We start from the raw sequence: 14,207 nt of genomic DNA, 5'->3' as shown, positions 1-14,207 counted from the left end.
CTTTATGCTTTCAAAACAGATCCACTACATGTCTCGAAGGTTGTTTTACTTGTCCTTATTTAAGGAGTCAGGCCTTTCCATTGAATCATGTTAGGCATTACGTCTGTTGTCTGGACAGAAATGGGAGCTCCAGTTGTTGTTCCTCAAGCGCTCATCTGTACACATTAAAGAAAATAAGGAGAAATCACATACATCGTTGTGTTGTGATGCAGTGTGCTTTTTATTTCTTTATCTTTGGATTTGGAGTTTGGGATTGTTATTTTTCTACAATTAAGTGTTTCTTTACAGAAACACTTAATTGTTTTATCAGTTTTGTGTATTTTCAAGTGTGCATGAACACATCATGGAAATCTATTCTAAGTAGTTAAGTTTAATAATGTTTTTCTTGAATACTATACAATTGGTAGTTCACTTTGACTCGGAATCTAAATGAATATTTAAATATGTGTTTTTAGTTTGGTTAGAGCAAAATTGATCATTTATTCATGCTTAGTTCTAGTCATGTTTAAAGTCAAGCATTGCTTCAAGGTCTCCCAAAGGACTCGTCTTGGATTGAAGGAATTGGTGCATGAAAACCGACACATACAGTATCATCATGTTATTTCAACTATAGCGTTTGCTTTAACTGTAAAGAAATTTGGCAATTCAAATAAGAACAGTCATTAATGACACAGAAAGTATCACTTGAACATAAGTCAGTGCAGTTTGCAATATTTCTGCGCAGAAGAAGTGTTTGTTGCTCTTCTGTCTCCACCTAAACAACATAAATTAATTTGTGGCTAAAGATGCCCCTCACAGGAATGAATCAGTCAGGCCACTGTAAATCACATTGTACGATATAACAACTTCAAATAAAATCAGGATGCAGATTATCATGGTCAGTAAAATACAGATCACATTGAATTCAAAGTTAAAGAGATAGGAACAGTTATTTATCTTTCCTGTTTCTCTCCTGCAGGATAACATATCACCCCGTGTCACAGGATGACAAGTTTACAGAAGATGAGGTGAGTTGTTGCTTGGCAACAAGGTGAAATATTGGATGTACCAATGTTAGAGGTCGATTCAAAGGTTCCTGCGGTGGCGATTGCATTGAACAAGTTGATGGTGAGCACTGATGAATACCCAGAATCTGAAGCAATTTAATTTGATTTAAAGCCATTAGCTACAGCTTATTACAAAGATCCTTCTCATTTCTTGTCCAGACCCCCTCTTCAGTAACAGTGCCATTCATAGGCTACATGGCCCCTGGCGAAAGACACAGTAATCTCATTTGTACAGCAACAGATGTTTCTCTTAAAAACATCAGTTGACTGGGGAGTGAAAAGTCTGCCTCTCATTCTCTCATGGGATCAAAGAGACCAGTCTAATCGCTATGAAATCAGTCACATTTGTACTGGTTTGAAGAGACATATTAACTTACAGTGGGCGCACTATGTATGAAACAAAAAAGCTCTCCTTCTCTGTTTCTCTCACAGAGCCTACACACATTATATTAGGAAGTTTCCCCGCTCTGCACATCAAAAGGCCACACAGAGGGAAGGTGAAAGAGAGAAGAAAATGCATATGAAACAACAAACCCCCAGACAAATAAACAGCGCAGTGTTCCCATGGCAGCGCGGTGCAGTAATCTGACGGCTGGTTTCCCATGGCTGTGTCTCACTGCCCCATAGACCTCCACTCTGTCTCACTGATGGCTCCTGTGATTGCAATCATCCATCTTACTGTCAGAGGCAAAAAAAGGGGGCAAGAAAGGGTAAATCAAACACACCATCTCTCCCTCACTCCCTCGTGCCCAGCAAACAAGCCACCCCACTGTGAGCAGAGCCAACACTTGTACCGTGTGTGTTTGTATGTATGCCTCTGTGTGTGTGTGTACTCATGGTTATACGATCTACAGAGAGAACATGTGTGTGGGTGAGCATCTTTGGTCGTCTGTGCCTGCCCATTATACTGCATGATCAGTCACTGGAGTGTACACGGGGGAGCGGTGGACATGTCTGATCTTGCAGCTGATCAAAAGCACCAGAGACTTGTTCCCTTGTGGCCGTGCAAGCGGGCCTCATATCAACATGTCTCTGTTCAGTAGACAGGAAAAACAAGAGAAGAGAGACAGACAGAGGAGGAGGAGGGGGAACATCAGGAGGAAGACAGAAACAGGCAGGCAAAGCACAGATGAAAGGGTGCATTAAGAGGCCAGTGGAATATATGACAATGATACATAACCGCACTTATCTCCCCGTTCTGATGAGCTAATTGAAATGGCAAAAGCCAGCTCTGTATTTGTCTGTAGACGTAATAGCATGTGTGATCTCTTTATCTGCCAACCTGACAGCTCTCATCATCACAGAGCTGAAGATAAAAAAAAAAGAAAAGTGGAAAATACCTGGTTGATTGCAGTAGAATCAGATGTTTTAAACTTCCCTCTGGATGTCCCTGGTAGCCCTAACTACATGATCACCCACGTAGAGGACAAAGAGCAGGGGAAGAGACAGAAGGATGAAAGAGGAGGAAGAGGAGGAGCAGCAGCGAGGCTTCTGCCTGTAAACAGTCTCGCCACGCTGTGAGGTTGCGGTGCAGTTTGTGTGTTAATATAATTATGTGCAATAAAGTGGTGACTCTACAAAATGAATCCCTTTGTTGTTGTGACTTTAATCTTTCTTCAATAATGAACACAGATCTGCTGAGCATGGTCTCTTGCAAATTAAACAACAAAGCACACCTGAACATTGTTTAAGATAATGAAACACGCCCCAGAAACAACAGGCTCAAAGACAGACTTAAAAAACGCTTACAAAATATAAGTTATCGAAAACAACAGACAGCTCCATCCTTTTTCTGTTAATGACAGTTAAACGTAAAGTACAACCTTTTGTTTTACTTTTTTGCTGAGAGTAAAGGCGGAACATGGAAACCACTCTCATGTCTGTATGGTAAAATAAGCCGTTTGTGATCTAAGCTTAGCATAAAGAGTAGCTAGCCTGGCTCGGTCTAAGCCAATCAAAAACCTCCTGTTTGGAGGGGTTTTCAAACATGTCACTTTAGATAAACATCTTACATTTGCTTCTTCTGTTGTGTGACACAGTTTTAGCAGTTTATCAAGAAGTAAATGAACATGGGGTTTAAAGCTCCTTTAAAATGACCTAAATATAGTTTAGGATTGGATTTTATTTGGCAGGTTATAGAGCCATTTTCACATTCTTTTCACCAGGTGGGAGATATTGCTTCTTTCAGAAATTTCCCAAATCTTCAAATTTGTTTTTTTCCTACTCGACTGCTCATAATTTCAGATAGGCTAGCCGTTTCCTCATGTTATCAGTTTGTTTGCTAAGCTAAGCTAATTAGCTCCACTTTTATGTGCAGCACACAAACATGACAGTGGTATCAAACTTCGTATCCAACTCTATAAAATCTCAAATTATTTCTTTAACATTTAAAACAAAAGTCATGAAGAAAAAAACATTTTATCATGCATTGTCAAAGCTTTGTTCAGAGACGTATGGCTTGGTGTCTGAGATACTTGTTATAAAAATAATCATATCAGCTAGGAAACAAATCTCAGAGGCAGTTTATGAAGAAGTCAAAGTCATCCTGTTTAGTGCTCCATCAGTGAGTCAGCAGCACTGGAGCCGAGCAGGGTTTGCGGTTTCAGCAACTCCTGTGTTTGATTTCCAGATGTGCGCTCTCCAGATGCTATTCATTTTGCCTAACTTTATTTTAAGCAGATATCCTTGGCAGTCTGTTGTGTATTACCTCAGTTTTAATAAGGCAGACAGAGACAGAAATAAGAGAAAGGAAGAAATAGGTTTGACAGGCTAACACAAGATGAACCCAAAGGTTGCTCCAAAAATGCGTTTGACACTAAATAGTATATTTTCGGTCCAGCTCTCAGGAACTCAAAGCGCGGCCGGAGGGGTTTTGCAACATCAGCCAAGGAAAGTGATGTGTTTACTAGACGGTCTTTTATCTGAGGAAAGAGATATGCCAAAACCATCATAACATTTTATGAAATAACATTTTATTGTATGACATTTGAACAAGTGATACTGCTAAGGTTAAGTAGATTAGAAGATCATGCAGCAATAGGGTCAAAAAGGCTCAATAAAGCCTTTCATGTTGATGAAATGATCAACATCTCTCCGTTTTTACAGCTGTAAAGATGCAATAATGGGACAATAAACTGTGATAATATAAGAAACATGGTATAAACAAAAACTCTGCGTTCCAGTCAAGAACAAATGGCCACATCCATCACAATTATACACATACGTACACAATTAGAATATACTCTTAAAGAGGAGTTCTTCTTTGTCTCTCCCCCGGTACTGGAGCCAGAAGAGGGGTTTGCTCCGGCTGAAGGCGCTTTGTCTTAATAGCTGAGAAAGACAGGGGGTCGGAAATGCGGCCGAACCCAGAACCTTCAGAGTTCTCTGTAAGACATGAAACACAAAAAACATCCTGAAATGTATCTTCTTCAAAAACCTCCCAAAAGGAATAGTTTTACTATCTGGGTAAAAAGCTTATTTGTTTCCTGGTTCAATACTGGAAACAAGTGCCTGGATCTGTCAGAAGGTAATCAATCATTCTAGCAGAACCTCTCAAATCTCACTACGTTATATCTTGTGAGTTGGTCACAGTGCTTTGGTATTGCTACAAATAAAAATGGCCGTCGCTCTGACCCTCCTGTTACGCTGGGATACTCTCATTCTATTTCTATGGTTTAAGGCATATTTCACAGAGAAAGTGGTATCAATCTTCTCATCTATCTCCCCACCAGTAAATGGATAAGCATATTTCCTCAAAATGGGGCCTGGAAAAACGTTTTCCTCCATCTGTTTTTCTCCTCACCATGAACGCCTATCATGTGCTCCAGGATCAGGACCCTCTCAGCCAGGATCTTCAGGGCCTCCCTGAGCTGTTGCATGGCCTCACCCTGAAAAAACAACATTGTGTTAAGTTAAGGAAAATGTTTTTAAAATTATCTCAGAAGGGAAAGGAAATCATGTCCCTTACCTCCCTCAAACCCTCTCCTGGCTCTCCTTTTGGCCCTGGTGTTCCCTGGAAATAATTTGTAAAAGAACATTAATTAATTAAATTATTTATTTAATTCACAGGTTTAACAAATAAAGGTACAATCATAAAGGCATAGATGAGATATGTAGAGAGGGTGTGTGTTTGTTCAGAAACATTACAAGCTAAAAACACCTCACAATACTCACAAAAAACGAATCTAAACCTAACTACTAAATGTTCCCAAAAGAACGATTTCATCAGTCTTGATATATTTGCTTAAAAAGTGCTACCTTAAGCACTTTTAAAAAGCAACACAGATAAAGAGGTTTATACAGTGTTATCAATCTCATGTCATACCTGAGGACCTCTGCTAACCAAATTAATATACAACTTGTACATTTGAGTTAACGTTTTTATCCATTAGTTTAGTTTAGTTTAGTTTATTTATTTTTTTCGAGCGTGTACAACCAAAGAAAATACAAATGAAACAAAAGATGATACAGACATGATACAGTACTATACAAATGAATGCAATAACAAAACGAAATATATAATTAATAATTGAATAAACTGTAGTATCATTGTCTGATATCAATAAACAATAAAGCTTTTGCTAATTACACGTCCGAAAAGGGGTCGGAAGAAGTTTACACTTATTTAATCCGACCCCTTCTCCTATTATTTTTTTTAAATGTTTTTAACATCTTAATATATGTTAACATACAATATCAATGTATACTTAAACCTTGAATAATTTATATAATCGTTCATACAATATATACAGGCAAGTTAGGAGAATGGTCTCTATATATTTATATATATATATATACATATGTACATACACAAATTCATACAAACACAAATTCATAAATAGAATACAAAACAAGAATATAAACAGTTATGGTTTAGCAGTTTCATCCCTGTACCTTGTGAGAATTGTTTCTTTATACCTCTTTTTGAATAGTTTTATGTTTGGACATCCCTTTAGCTCCTCACTCAAATTGTTCCAGATCTTCACCCCACAAACAGAAACACAAAAACTTCTCTTTGTTGTACGCACCCTAACATTAGTGAATATAAATGAACCACGTAAATAATAATTCCCTTATCTTTCATTGAACAATATCTGAATATTCCCAGGTAATTGAACGTTTTTTGCCTTAAACGTGATTTGTGCAATTTGGAATTCAACAAGATCTGACAGTTTTAATAATTTTAGCTCTAAGAATAATGTTTTTGTATGATCTCTATAGCCGACATTTTTAATAAGTCTTATTGCTCTTTTTTTGTAGAATAAATAGGGATGGTGTTGTAGTTTTATAAAATACTTTGGTCGTAGGTGTAATATTCTGTGTTGTGTGTTTGTGTGTGCAATGCAACACAATAACCTTATACTTACAGGTCGGCCAAGCTCGCCTGACACTCCTGAAGGCCCCTGCAAAACAATAAGAAATTATTTTGGACACATGCTCACAGACACACATTTCAATATTGCGTTCTTTCCTCCCTCCCTCTCCCTCAGCTAATCCACCTCTTCACCAGATCTAAAATCTTTAATCACGCTACTAAAGAAAGAGGATCAGGTCTAAAGACAGAGGCCCAATAGAGAGAGAGAGAGAGAGAGAGAGAGAGAGAGAGAGAGAGAGAGAGAGAGAGAGGATTAGTCTTGGTCTTTGAATAAAATGCTTGTTCACCTCTAATGTGTTAAAGACTGCCTGACAGCTAGCCTAGCCTAGGACCATTTAAAGCATATAGAACAAAATGCATTTTAGTTGATCAGAATCAAATATGTCCAGTCAGCGAGTTAATCCAATAACAGGGAGGACAGTCACAGCAGCCTCACCCTTATCCCTGGATCTCCTTTAGGTCCAGAATCCCCATGCCTTCCTTGGAGCCCTTCTTTTCCCTTATGTTAATGAAACGAAAAGGGTGTGAATTAATGATGCCAGTCATATTTTGTACATATATTATTGATCAACACATTTGAGATACTCACATCTTTTCCCGGCAGGCCTGGTATCCCTGCAGGTCCTCTCAGTCCTGGAGGGCCTGTCGAGTCATTCACAAACACAAATGAGATGGATGAAGGTCGAAATGTTTATAGGCTATTTAATTATTTTGGAAAGTCAAAAATCCATTCAGTTTAATTTAATTTAAAATATATTATTATTACATTGAAAAGAACATGTATGTTATTGGTGAGTGTCTTGTTCTTCTTCTGGTGCACCTCGTTTCTGTTTGAGGACTTTTAATTTGAATAGGACTTAAAAATGAAGCTTGGTGAGTTTAAGCCGAGCTCGACTTTTTAATTATGAACTAGCTCATGGCACAGTATATATATTCAAAAATGATGTATACGCACAATATACATCCAACTTGGGCAGGAAACAGCTTATATTCATACCTGAGGGGCCGACAGGACCAGCTGGACCCTGAGGCCCGACTACGATCTGAGGAACAGGGAGAGTAGGATGGCCGGGGGTCTCTAAAAAAATTGAGATTAAAGCAAAAATTCAAGAATTAACTTTGTGGAAAACATAAGGCAGAAACCAGTAGATAACAAAAAAGGAAAAATAAAAACAGATAAAAAAGTATAAAACATTGTGACTTCAAGAGGTGAATTCACAGATTATCATTTAGAACATGTTTAGATGTAAATAAAGAACGTTAATAACTAATGACTACAAATGTTTATTCTATGTACCCACTACCCAGTAAACTGAAAATATCAGTAGATTGTTTGCCATAGAGGAGGTGGAGGAGGGTGTGAAGAGGAAACGCCGCACCCTGTATCTTTGAAGGATGTCGCTGGACAATACACACAGCACCTTTAATGTGCAGCTACCAAAACATACTTTTATTTTATCAAAGTAACTTTTCCTCTGCAGAAAACTGAATGAATCGGATGTCAAATTAAACTCTATTTCCTGGTGTTAAGTAGTTCAAATTAAACATGATCTTTATCAATGCTTCATTGATCCACAGTGGTGACTCACCGGCTTCAACACAGCAGCCGGCCAACAATCTCCATTGTTGCCTGTTGCCTGTTGCTCTCACACTCAATAGTTGTGCTCCACACACGGACATGTTGGCATGACCTATGTTTTCATTCATTGGATCCAAACATTACTCATCTGCCAGCATCAGTGTACTATAGATTTTGCCTTCTATTGGTGAGCAAAACTATCTCTGTCCTTTCCCTATGTCGCTTTGCACAAAAATGCTTCTTGGGTAATATGATCACATCTTAAGGTGCAGATGTAAATGAAAAAAAAAAAATAAGGTCACACTAGGACCCGTGGCCATGTAAGGATGTAACCATGTAGTGTGTAAGCATCTATTTATATGCTCTGCATGCACTCTCAACAGTTGAATTGCACATGTGTCAAAATACTTGAAAGAGTATCTGTTTCCTAGCTGTGACATAGTGTTTACCTGTGATGCATTCAAGGCACACTTTGTTTTCGATTAAGAAACACAAGCTAGATCTGAATATTCTACATCTTTCTCTTCTTCTGTTACAGACTTTGTTTGCAGGGTTTATTTACTTTGAGTCGGACATGCATATCAATCAAATCATTGTTTGAATTCCTATTCCTTTCAAAATCTCTCTATATTCCTATACTTTTGGGGTCCCAAACCGCATGACCTCAGGGTATGGGATTCTTTTTCAGACAGAAAAAGTTAAGACATCAAGGTTCAGGAGTCAGACTTCAGAGTTTCATCAGCCGTCAACAACAGGATTAAATCCAGTGTGACAGGAACAGCTGTTAGATCCAAAAGAGGTCTGATTTAATGGAGCGGTAAATGCTTGAACATGATATATCTTCTTTCAGGAAGAGGAAGTCATGCCTTGTTCTCAGCATGCAGTATGTTTTAAAGTGTGTTAGTAGGTAAAAAAACCAAAAACGTTTTCGACCACAGCGCACTTCCTCTCCACTTTAACATATGCTCAGAGTCAGTCTTCCCCTCGTGTTGAAACAGCGCCGTTACATTATGGCTTCAGTCCACAGAAAGGGTCTAGAAGGAGCAGATTTCCCTCTGGAACTAATTTTCTAATGTTACAGTCTCCTCCAGCCTGGCTGCCTCCCCGAGAAACTCCACATGAGTGGCAGACTATCTCCTCCCTCGTTCAGAGAAAGCCCAGATTTTGGCTCAGGGCCGCGGCCTGTTCCCCCAAACGCAGACTGTTGTGCTGACAGCTTACAAATTAGGCCTGATTTACAGCCAGTTGGCCCCCCTCAGCTTACATGGTCCCACAGACCCAGATCGACATAGTTTCAGACCCGCAGACACAGTTCTGGGCTCAGAAAGGCAGATGCAGCCAAAAGCCTAATCAGAGCCAGCAGTGCTTCATGAGGTAATGATTATAGCACAGACTTCTACTGCCTCCCTGTGGGGAAACCCTTTAATGTGAAATATATGAATATTATGAAGTGTAGTTGGATTTTAATACATGTTTAACACTCTGTATGTATATGTCTGAAATCCCATTTATTCCAGATATAAAATCGTCTGCGACAAAGATTTAGTGCTGGCTAAAAGCAAACCGTAGCTGTACCCATTTACAGCAAATGGTACTGTTAATAACCACAGTGTATTGGTGGATTGTCATACATGTATTTGTGTAATGTGTGGGTGATTGTTGTGTAGTGGCTTAAGATATAGAAAGTTGTATATTTCTAACTAAACTGTACAAGTAAAAACCCCATTTGGTACTAGAGTTAATAAGCATTAGCATTAGCAATGAACTCTGTGCAGTACATTAGTTTAATTCTCTGTATAAGTTAAATTGCCTCATCCCTATCAGATTAAAACAATAAAAAAATCAAGAGACGCTGTTTTAAATTGCATAAGAATAATAAAAATGGTGTTAAAATAATGTACTATTTAAATCTTCTTCTTTTTTTTAAACCACCTGAGCTAATCTTGTGGTTTATGTGCGGCGAGTATTTGGTTCCATTGTTGGTGGCAGGGATAAAGGAAGCAACACACGGAAACAATCAAGCTAAATGTATGCCAGACCTGCATAGAAACAATACTCTCTCCATTACCAAGTCTCTCGCTGAAAGCTAAAGACACATATTGCTCACTTAAACACTTGGTAACAGCTCCAATATGCTCGGTGCTTCCACTTGTGCGCCTTTTGAATTATTTTTCCATATGTACAAATGCATCTGGCCTGGGTTCATGTTCTGCCTGACAGAATGATTGCATGGACAACAGTATAAGCATAATGTATGAGATATGTTAGAAACTGGTGAAGCATATGATTCATCAAAATGGACCTGTGGTTTTGGCATCAACTCAGACAAACCAAAAACTGAATGCTTGAATGGTTTTACAATTGTTCTTGTGTCAGAATTCAACCATGTGTGTAAGATAGATATGTCATTTAAGGCCACCTGGAACAAATGAGCTCAGAGTTACTAGAAAAGAGTGATAATAATAATAATAAATTATATTTATATAGCGCTTTTCTCAAACTCAAAGACGCTTTACAGTCGGGGGGAGGGTAGACAAACAAGGACAGGCAAAAACAAACAAAAACAACAAAACAAAACAAATCAAAACAAAAAATAATAATAAATTAATCAAATTTATTATTATTATCATTATGCGTTGGATTAGGTCGCTCACCTTGATTTTCCATGTGAAAAACGTCACCACGCACTCGCACAGGAGTGGAGCTCGGCTCCGGAGGACCTGGGGGACCAGGAGGGCCGCGGAGACCGATAACGCCCGCCTGACCTCTGTCACCTTTTGGTCCTGAACAGGAAATAAAAATCAATCAATCAATCAATCAATCAATCCATCATTTTGAAGGGGACATATAATGCGTTACTTCAGGTTTATACTAGAAAATGTTTGAACATCATGATGTTAAAATAAACACTTTTCCTTGCTCATACTGTCTGTTTGAATATGCTTGTATTCACCTTCTTTAAGAAACGCTCCAATTTGGCTCTTGTCTCTTAAAGTCCCCCCTTGAGAAAAACCCTTAGTCTGCTCTGATTGGCATGCCAGAACAATATGCTGCACATCTGCAAAGGTAACCTCAATGAAACATAGGAAGAGGACCTTAATATGAATGGTTTGGTAAATCTCATGTTTTCTGATTGGGGCAGTTCACAAAAAAGCTGATTAGGTTGTATTATTTCACAGTTTGTGGGTGGCAGGCATTTTAAAATGTATGTTTACATGCACTAACAAATGGTGTTTCTCCTTATATGTCCCCATTTAAACACACTTTTTGTCAATTGTTTTAAATGAGCAGATGAGGCAAAAAGTATAGTTATATTTTACCGATGGGTCCAGAGAGGCCTGCTCTGCCAGCCAGACCTGGGGGTCCTGCGAAACCTGGAGGCCCTGGTGGTCCGATGGGCCCCGGGAGTCCTCTGCCTCCTGGTAGAGGAGAGAACAAGACATTCAGTCAAATTCAGTGTTAAAATGTAAACAGTTCAGACTTAGAAGGTGCACTCCATACACTTTACACACAACATCAGTTTTACTTGTTAAGGGAGGAAGTGTTCAGGGGTAGTTAGTTATAATCTAAAGAATGTTGTTGATCCTCTTCAAAACAAGCCAGAAATCCAGTAAGGATGTAAATGTTGGACTTCTGGCCCCACAATATTATGCTCCATAATTTAAAATATGATTATTGGTTGTAGGGTGCCATATGCACAGTATAATGGCAATTAACTCTTTCTTTAAATGTCTGATTATTGAAACTGCATTTACTGTTAACTCATTAAAATACAGACGTAAAGATGTCAACAGGATTGCTTTTTGGTTTGTATTTATTAGTTGTTTTTTGTGTGCCTTTCTTTAAAAGACATTTAAACATCTGTTCCAAATCTCAACAACACAGTCTTGTGATGCCTTGGCACCTGGTGGCAGGTGCGATGGAGGTCCGATGGGAGTGGGTTGGGGTCCGTCCACCTCGTTGTCCGTTGAGCCCTCTGGTGAACTGCTGACTGGCAGGGTTAAACGTTCCTCCTCTAACAGCTGGATCTGAAACAACAGCAGCACATTTCAGACACATCTGCACTCTGGTGTTTATAAGTAATAGGTTTACAATCTTTTGTTTTCAAATATCATATAGGATGATGACAGCTCGTCTTTACCTTTGATTCAATGGCATTTATTCTGCTGTTCATGTTTGTGAAACTGGTACAGTTCAAACATTCTGTGAGAAAGAAATACACAAAAGTATGAGTTTAGTTATCAGGAATAAATGCTACTTCTTCTCCGTCCTATTCCGTCTTTTCTTTTCCTTCTGACTCTTTTCCTTTCTTGTCTCTTTCATGGCACCATCAGTAGTATCTATCTATCCCACACCGAGCAGTGCAAGCCAACATGTACGTTAATGATGTCCATCAAACCAGACTCATTCATTAATTAGGAATTCCTCCATTAATCATGTTAAACACTCACAGAATAAATATTATCAGACCTCTCATGAAATTCTCTCTCTCTCTCAGGCCTGGTGCACACCTGCTTCTCTCCTGACTCTGCACGTTTTTCGTCAGTCTACCCACTAACAGTGATGCCTGCACGCTCACACTCACACCCTCCCACGGGTACTTATACAATTAATGGTGTGTAGCACAGGGAAGCACAAACAAACAAACACAGACACAATATTTTCACAGCCATTTCCAAACTACTGATTTATAGAATTGTATGTTCAATTAATATGTCTCATAACATTCTATTTGTCTATTGTCTGTGTTATCAAACAGACTGATATTTCTTGGTTAAAATGAATTAACACACATTAAAACACAGTTAAACAGGCGACACTGTCCTTCATCATGACAAACATTGACACTGTATTAGGATTGTTGCAAGTTAAATGTAAGATTGTTTAAAGACCATATGGGTTAAAAGTGAAGTGCCACAGGAAGGATAGCAAAGTCTGTAAGTATGATTCCTTGTTAGTTTAGGTTAGTTAAAGCATTAATTGAAAATAAGCAAACCAATGAATACTGTGAGATGTATTACTTTAAGAATCAGCATTAACACTTATCATTGCATATGCTATTTTTCTTGTATCTATTTTGCAGTTAGCACAGAAAGATGTGTTGGACCTTGTTAAAATGCCTGTTTGCCTGTTTCTTTCCTTGTCATGTTCTCTTTTGACCACTTTGGTGAACTTGCTCACAAATGATACCGTTCGAGCTACCACTAACCCACCGACACGCACACATTCCACGCTGTGCTGCAATTTTGGTTCGTTTACATGAGCTGTAATCCAAAATCCAAAACACAGAATAGCACATAATGTAAAAACCCAGTATTTGTTCTAAATATGAGCCTTCCTCTGGTCTATGGCTCATAAGAAGTCAGGAATGTCAGCTGTCAGTCCCACAGAGGGGCACCACCCACATTGTGGTCATAGCAGGGATACCTGAGGAACAACTGGTTTTTATAGATAACAAACAACAAAAATGACCCAAACAGCTCTGGTTTGCCTAAATCAGCTTCACTGACCGCAGGACAGAGGGTACTAATGGCAGCTGCTGAGGTTTCTGCTTCACTGAAATAACACAGGGTTAAAGTATTGTGCCATGTCTGTGTCTCTACATGAACATCCAGTCCAGTTGTGTATTTGTCTGCATGGGTGGGGTTTCTCAAAGCTTTAAAAGAAAAAAAATGTTCGACTCTCCCCCGGACCACAGCCACAAACGGAAACAACAATCTACAGCTCGACCCGAAAACACATTCCTGAGGATTCATCAAACCAAACACAGAGCTGTTCAACCGCTGAGGCCAAAATGACCCCACATGAGTTTGTTGTGTCTGACTGCGCTGAGGTTCCTTTAGAGAAGACATAACAGCACAACAGCAAAACTGAGGGCAATCATAGTCTATACAATGTGAGGTGAGTGATGAGTTGATGTGCCTTCATCTCCTCACAGTTATTCATCATCAGCCCAGAGGAAATCTCCACCCTGTGTAACACACCCTCTCTGTTACAGTCGATCAATCTGTGATGTGTAACAACAGTTTCTCTGTGATGACATACAGATTTTAGCCTAGCTAGCAGTTTATCTACTGGAAGAATCTACTTCTAATTATCAACTTTTGAATGGGTTGATATGCACTTTGGGAAAGACATTCATTGTTCCCAGATAATTAGTCCTGATGATTTCTGTGATCCCCTGACTTTTCCTTTGGTGCCACTAATA

General features: G+C 38.9%; 1 protein-coding gene across 1 annotated transcript; it reads right to left on the bottom strand.

Moving 5' to 3' along the window:
* Positions 1-3,999: 3,999 nt before the first annotated feature.
* LOC104959773 (EMI domain-containing protein 1-like) lies at positions 4,000-12,198 on the bottom strand. Its single transcript, XM_010787669.1, has 11 exons — positions 12,141-12,198; positions 11,904-12,027; positions 11,320-11,418; positions 10,654-10,782; positions 7,418-7,498; positions 7,010-7,062; positions 6,857-6,919; positions 6,413-6,448; positions 5,014-5,058; positions 4,849-4,933; positions 4,000-4,430 (listed from the first exon to the last, which is right to left on the bottom strand). The coding sequence occupies exons 1-11, from the start codon at positions 12,171-12,173 to the stop codon at positions 4,291-4,293; spliced, it is 888 nt and encodes a 295-aa protein (XP_010785971.1). The 5' UTR covers positions 12,174-12,198; the 3' UTR covers positions 4,000-4,290.
* Positions 12,199-14,207: the final 2,009 nt, after the last annotated feature.

Source organism: Notothenia coriiceps, unplaced genomic scaffold, assembly GCF_000735185.1.
Source record: "Notothenia coriiceps isolate Sejong01 unplaced genomic scaffold, NC01 NC01_scaffold00031048, whole genome shotgun sequence".
Taxonomy (NCBI): Eukaryota; Metazoa; Chordata; class Actinopteri; order Perciformes; family Nototheniidae; genus Notothenia; species Notothenia coriiceps.
This window is presented reverse-complemented; position numbering and strand designations above follow the sequence as displayed.

Coding starts and splice junctions, on each gene's coding strand:
- LOC104959773 (XM_010787669.1), bottom strand. CDS start 12,173: ATGAACAGCAGAATAAATGCCATTGAATCAAAG. Junction 11,419..11,903: donor TCCATCGCACCTGCCACCAG/GTGCCAAGGCAT, acceptor CTCCTCTACCAG/GAGGCAGAGGACTCCCGGGG. Junction 7,499..10,653: donor TTTTCACATGGAAAATCAAG/GTGAGCGACCTA, acceptor CAATTTTTTTAG/AGACCCCCGGCCATCCTACT.